The following is a 6,797-nucleotide window of genomic DNA, read 5'->3' on the forward strand; positions in this document are numbered from 1 at the left end:
AAAAAAAAAAAAAATCAAACCTCATGCCACTCCACTATTTTCAAATCCTTTAACTGTACTTATAATACAGATTAAGGTTAAAGGTTTCACCTAATCTGGCCTCCCTCTACATCTGTAGCATCATCTTAAGCCTCCCTTTCCCAGTGCAGTTTCTCTCAACCTTGGTGGTCTTCATTCATTTCTTTTCATACACTTCTTTGGGGTATTTACATTGGCCATTTCCTCTGCCCTAAATGCTCCTCTCTCCCCTCCCCTTTGCTTAACTCTTGCACTATGCCTCATACCTCCCAATATCCCTCTCCCTTGTTCCCACTAGGTTAGTATCTCTGTTGTCTGTTCCTGTGGCCCTCTGTGCTTCTCTTTCACAGCAGCTGTAACAGTTGATAAATGTGTTATTTGTGGAATTCTTCATTGACAGTTGACACTCCCATATATTATAAGCTCCAGGCAGAAACCGTGTTTATATTCTTACCCTTGCATCCACAACATCTAGCTCAGAGCCACAAAAAGTAGGCACTCATTAGCTACTTCTTCAATGAATAATGGATATTAGAGATCAATCATCAGCTCTTTTTCAAAAGAGGGAACTGAGGCTCAGAAAGGCAAACAGACTTACTCAAAACCCCAGCTTGCGGAACCTGAAAATATATTCTTGTCTCCAGACTTTGAATCCCATAGTTCTTATCCAGTTATACCACGTGGCCTGAAAGCTTGTTCATGGGCCAAGTCACAGGTTCTAACTCTATTGCTGGGACAAAAGGTGATTGAGAGGAGAGACAAAAGGAATTATTCACTGGGTCATATGAGCAGTTGAACATAAGCGAGAAACTGAGAAATGAAAGACTGAAACTCAAACGAAAATTTGATGAGTGGGTGGCGTGGTTAAGGTATTGACACACAGATGAGAGATTGATCTGGTTGACTGATCTGAGACGTACACACATACAGCACAGGCGACCAGACTCCACAAAGACAGCACATATACCTAGCCAGCACCTAATTAAGAGAAAAAAGTTCAGTGGAACATGTGAGTGTTCTGGAAAATACAACAGGATCAGTTGTGTTCAATTGATTCTGGTTCATAAATTCCTCCTGGGGGATGGAGAGGTGGGGGTGGTATAGGAGTGGAGGTGGGGTGGTAAGGGGGTGGGGGTGTGATGGGGGTGGGGGGTGGAGGTGGGGGGGGTCTCAGGAGGCCTGGCTGAGAGAGGAGGCATCTCCCTGTAGGAGAAGTTAGCAGGGGTCATGGTGAGGGGTTCGGGCCGGGCAGCGTCCCTGGGCTGGCGTGGGCGCTTCAGGGAGGAGGCTGGAGAAGGGTGGAGCCGGTGAGGGGCGGTGGCTGAGGGCCGTCTCGGTGCAGTTTCATTTCTGCTCCCGCGCTGTGGGCATAGACCCCGACCACCACGCAGACAGGACACCGGGGCTCCCAGACCCTCCTGGCTGGGCCGGGGTTGGCGAGGGGAGCGCCTGGAGGGTCCCCATGGGGGCTGAGGAGGGGCTGTTCCGTAGCGGGGCTCAGTGGGGCCCAGAGGGGCTTGAGTGACGGGATGCAAATGAAGAGGGACCATGCCAATGAGCGCGAAACAGGCACGCAAAGGAACACGTAGATGAGCTCACAGGTACCCTTGCACATGGACGAGGGTGTCAGGCGTGTGGGGCCGGCCCTCCCGTGGCTGCTTGGGTCGTGTGCGTGAGTGTACTTGTGTGTCAGGGCTTGTGGCGTGTGTGTGTGAGCTTCTGGGCAGGTGCGTGTGTGAAGTGTGGGTTCTCGGGGTGTGTGAGTGTGCACACGTGTGTCAGGGTGTGTGTGTGAGCATCTGGGCAGTGCACGTGTGAAGTGTAGGTGCTCAGGGTGTGTGAATGTGAGCGTGCACACGTGTGTCGGCGTGGGGCGTGTGTGTCTGGGCAGGTGCGTGTGTCGTGTGGCTGCTCGTGGTGTCTGAGTGTGCGTACGTGTGCCCCTGCTCTGGAGGCGGGACCCCCGTGACCGCGCCCTTCCTGCCACCGCAGGTCATCGCCACCCACCACATGCCATCCATCTCCTTCGCATCCGGCGGAGACACGGTGAGGCTGGGGATGGGGGTGGACCTGCAGCCCGCTGCCCCCTCTGGCCCTTTCCCAGACCCCGCCTCCAGTACCCTCTGCCCACACCCCCGCGCCTCTCTGTTCATCGCTGGGGTGGGCGGCTGGGAGTCCTGGTGGGGGGCCCAGGCAGGTCCAGCTGGCCCCTCCCTACCCCCAGGACATGACGGATTACGTGGCCTACGTCGCCAAGGACCCCATCAACCAGAGAGGTGAGGCCCCGGAGTGGGTCGGCCGGTGGGGGCCCGTGGCCGTGTGGCTGGGGGCGTGGCCGCGTGGCCGCCTGACCCACGTGACCCCGCAGCCTGCCACATCCTGGAGTGCTGTGAGGGCCTGGCGCAGAGCGTCATCAGTACCGTGGGCCAAGCCTTTGAGCTGCGCTTCAAGCAATACCTGCACAGCCCACCCAAGGTGGCCCTGCCCCCGGAAAGGTAACTGACCCACCCTCCACCCCGCCCCGGGGACCCCCAGGGACCTGCCCAGGTGCAGAGCCCGCCCCACCCCCTGCGGGCCTGAGCCCCTGCCTGCCCTGGTCCCTCCCTGCCTGTCCTTCCTCTGCTGTAAAACCGGAGTCGAAGCATCCTGGCCCCCCGGGGTTCAGGGAGACCCCCGGGGTTCAGGGAGACGTGAGCAGCTGACCCCTGAGTGTGCCCGAGGCTGTGGGCCCGGCTGCTGTTACTGATACCCCTCCTCCAGACGGCCGCTGGCTCCTGCGAAGGGCAGCAAACGGCCTCTGTTTCCCACAAGATGCACAAGGAGGGACGCGGCTGTGAGGGGGCTGCCTGCTATTCATAGACGCTGCAATGTGGATGCCACGTAACTGTCTCATGTTGCCAAATGTTATTCTCTGGGTGTTTTCTCAGACACGAAACTTTTATGATTTAAAGGTTTAAAACCCATTCTTAGCTCGTGGCCAAACAGAGCCAGGCAGTGAGCTGGATTTGGCCCTGGGCTGGGGTTTGCCAGCCGGGCCCGGAGAAGGAGCTATTTAAGTGTCTGTTCATCATTAGAAAGTCAGGTCCCTCCAACGGTGGGGGGGCAGGTGCAGGCGCATGAGCTCCCGGCCCCTCTGGTCACGAGGGAGGCGGCGTCACACGCGTGCCCGGTCTCGCCCCTTCGTGCACGGGGACGGCGCGCTCCAGAGCTGGGACGGACCCTCGCCTGCCTCTGGGGCGGCCTCCGCCTTCCGTAGGCTGCCCTGTGAGTTACCCGTCAGCGACTGCGGGCCAGGCAGGGGGCACCCTCTTTGGCTTCCTGAGGGGCGCCTGCAGGATACATTTCTGCCAGCGCCGTCGGGCCGGAGGGCAGGGGCGCTCTGATCCCAGAGACGTGCCGCCCTGGCCTGTGGTGTCCTGTTTCTGGGTATCAGCTTGGCTCATGCCCTCTGCCGCCGGGCGGGGCCGAAGGTGGGCAGCACTGGAGACCAGGTTTGCCAGTGACCTGCCCTCTGTGCTGCGGCTCAGAAATGTGTGCAAGATTCCAGTTCACAGATGAGGAAGTCGTGGGTACCGTCACGCGCTCCAGAAGCGTTTCCTGGCGGGAACCCACAGCCGACAGTGGGGACTGGGATTTGAACTCAGGTCTCCTCGGCCCCCCAAAAGCTCAAGCTGCAAGGGTGACCCCCGCAGCACCTGCCTGTCCCCCCACGGCCTTTGCTGTCGGTCCCCCAGGCTGGCGGGGCTGGAGGAGTCGGCTTGGGGGGACGAGGAGGAGGCCGCGGAGCACAGTTACTACAACAGCATCCCCGGGAAGGAGCCGCCGCCGGGTGGCCTGGTGGACTCCAGGCTGGCGCCGACACAGCCCTGTGCCCTCGCCGCCCTCGGGCAGGTCAGCCTCTGCCCTCGGGGGACGCGGGACGCGGGGGGCGGGGGGGGGGTGCCCCAGCGGCTGAGACACAGTCCTGTGCCCTCACCGCCCTCGGCCAGGTCAGCCTCTGCCCTCGGGGGACGCGGGACGCGGGGGGCGGGGGGGATGCCCCAGCGGCTGAGACACAGTCCTGCGCCCTCGCCGCCCTCGGGCAGGTCAGCCTCTGCCCTTGGGGGACGCGGGACGCGGTGGGCGGCGGGGGGGGGGGTGCCCCAGCGGCTGAGTCCTTGGACCTGCCTCTGGCTGGTTTTTGCTTCTTTCTCCTCAATCCTAGAGGAGCGTCTCTCAGGATTCACTCACTCGCTGGCTCCATGACTCCTTCATTTATTCACTCATTCACTCATTCACTCACTCATTTACCCACTCAGTAACTCACTCATTCACTCACTCATTCATTCACTCACTCACTCATTCACTCACTCATTCACTCATTCACTCACTCATTCATTCACTCATTCACTCACTCATTCATTCACTCATTCATTCACTCACTCATTCACTCATTCATTCACTCACTCATTCACTCACTCATTCACTCACTCACTCATTTACCCACTCAGTAACTCACTCATTCACTCATTCATTCACTCACTCACTCATTCACTCACTCATGTATTCACTAATTCACTCATTCACTCACTCATGTATTCACCCCTTCACTCATTCACTCACTCACTCCTTCACTCATTCACTCACTCACTCATTCACTCACTAACTCTCTCACTCACTTATTCACTCATTTATTCACTCATTCACTCACCCATTCAGTAACTCTCTCATTCACTCATTCACTCACTCACTGGTGGCCTCACGATGGGGTGCTGTGTGTCTGCCGGGCCTGTTCTGGACACGTCAGATGAGGTGGCATTTCACACATGATTTCTACCCTGACACAGAATCAACAGAGTAATGATGTTAGCACAGCCTTGATGAGGCCACCAGGGAGGCGGTGATGTCCACTGGGACACGGACTCTGGGGGGGGTCAGGAGGGCTTCCCTGAGGAAGCTGCGTTCTCACTGGTGGACAGCAGTGCAGGGAAGGGCAAGCAGGCAGAGGGAATGGCCATCGCAAAGTGGCAGGATGTGCAGACCACCTTCTGAGGCTGAAAGAAGGCGGGAAGGCCACGGCAGAGCAGCGTGGCGGACCCTGGGGTTAGTGAGCCCTGCAGGCAGCTCGAGAGCTGGGGAGCCAGGGGAGGGCTGGGGCTGAGCTCCCCACCCTGAGTCTCCAGCCACCTAGGAGGCCAGGCGAGGAGACTGGGGGTGCTGGGCTGGCAAGAGGGGCTTGTGCATACCGGGGAACCTCTCGCTGCCGTTTCCAGGGCCCATCTCATGCTCGAAGAGACGCCCGCAGCTTGCCATGGGACGTGGGGCACACGGGTACAGGTAGGATGGACTTGGGCAGCACGGGGTGCCCGCAAGGGTTCTGGGGTGCCTCAGCCCCGTCCCGTGCTGCCTCCCCTCAGTCTTCCCCTCTCTGCTTCAATCACCTTCCTTCACCCACGAGATCATCTGCACCTCACACTGCTGAGATTTCCATCATCTCAGTGTCTGTCCTATAGAGTGGTTTCCTGGCATATGGGGTACAGGTACTGAGTTCGTCCACACAGGACTTGGTTTCTGTGCATGTTGGGTGTAGGTACTTGGTTCATCCACATGGTACTAGGTTTCTGTGTGTGTTGGGTGTAGGTACTGAGTTCGTCCACACGGTGCTGGGTGTCTGTGCGTGTTGGGTGTAGGTACTGTGTTCGGTGCTAGGTGTCTGTGTGTGTTGGGTGTAGGTACTGGGTCCGTCCGCACGGTGCCGGGTGTCTGTGCGTGTTGGGTGTGGGTACTGGGTCCGTCCGCGCGGTGCTGGGTGTCTGTGCGTGTTGGGTGTAGGTACTGGGTCGGTCCGCACGGTGCCGGGTGTCTGTGCGTGTTGGGTGTAGGTACTGCGTTCGTCCACATGGTGCTGTCTGTGCGTGTTGGCTGTAGATACTGAGTCCGTCCACACGGTACCAGGTGTCTGTGCGTGTTGGGTGTAGGTACTGCGTTCGTCCGCACGGTGCTGGGTGTCTGTGCATGTTGGGTGTGAGTGCTGGGTGTCTGTGCATGTTGGGTGTAGGTACTGGGTCAGTCCACACGGTACCAGGTGTCTGTGCGTGTTGGGTGTAGGTACTGGGTCTGTCCACGCGGTGCCAGGTGTCTGTGCGTGTTGGGTGTAGGTACTGCGTTCGTCCACGCGGTGCTGGGTGTCTGTGCGTGTTGGGTGTGGGTACTGGGTCTGTCCACACGGTGCTGGGTGTCTGTGCGTGTTGGGTGTAGGTACTGCGTTCATCCACGTGGTGCTGGGTGTCTGTGCGTGTTGGGTGTAGGTACTGGGTCAGTCCACACGGTACCAGGTGTCTGTGCGTGTTGGGTGTGGGTACTGGGTCTGTCCACACGGTGCTGGGTGTCTGTGCGTGTTGGGTGTAGGTACTGAGTCCGTCCACACGGTACTAGGTGTCTGTGCGTGTTGCGTGTAGGTACTGCGTTTGTCCACGCGGTGCTAGGTGTCTGTGCATGTTGGGTGTAGGTACTGAGTTCATCCACACGATACTAGGTGTCTGTGTGTGTTGGGTGTAGGTACTGAGTTCGTCCACACGGTACTAGGTGTCTGCGTTTTTGCTGTAGATACTGGGTCTGTCCACACGGTACTCAGTTTCTGTATGTGTTGGGTGTAGGTACTTGGTTCATCCACACGGTACTAGATGTCTGTGCGTGTTGGGTGTAGGTACTGGGTCTGTCCACACGGTGCTGGGTGTCTGTGCGTGTTGGGTGTGGGTACTGGGTCCGTCCGCGCGGTGCTGGGTGTCTGTGCGTGTTGG

General features: G+C 58.4%; 1 protein-coding gene across 1 annotated transcript in view; it reads left to right on the plus strand.

Moving 5' to 3' along the window:
- Positions 1 to 6,797, plus strand: part of SHC2 (SHC adaptor protein 2) — a 37,627-nt gene that overhangs the window by 16,036 nt on the left and 14,794 nt on the right. Inside the window, exons 6-10 of the mRNA XM_017520153.2 lie at positions 2,011 to 2,064; positions 2,243 to 2,294; positions 2,387 to 2,513; positions 3,753 to 3,909; positions 5,271 to 5,334. Coding sequence (XP_017375642.2) covers positions 2,011 to 2,064; positions 2,243 to 2,294; positions 2,387 to 2,513; positions 3,753 to 3,909; positions 5,271 to 5,334 — 454 coding nt within the window. The remainder of the gene's footprint in view (positions 1 to 2,010; positions 2,065 to 2,242; positions 2,295 to 2,386; positions 2,514 to 3,752; positions 3,910 to 5,270; positions 5,335 to 6,797) is intronic.

The sequence above is a fragment of the Cebus imitator genome, unplaced genomic scaffold (genome assembly GCF_001604975.1).
Source record: "Cebus imitator isolate Cc_AM_T3 unplaced genomic scaffold, Cebus_imitator-1.0 Scaffold805, whole genome shotgun sequence".
In the NCBI taxonomy this organism is placed as follows: domain Eukaryota; kingdom Metazoa; phylum Chordata; class Mammalia; order Primates; family Cebidae; genus Cebus; species Cebus imitator.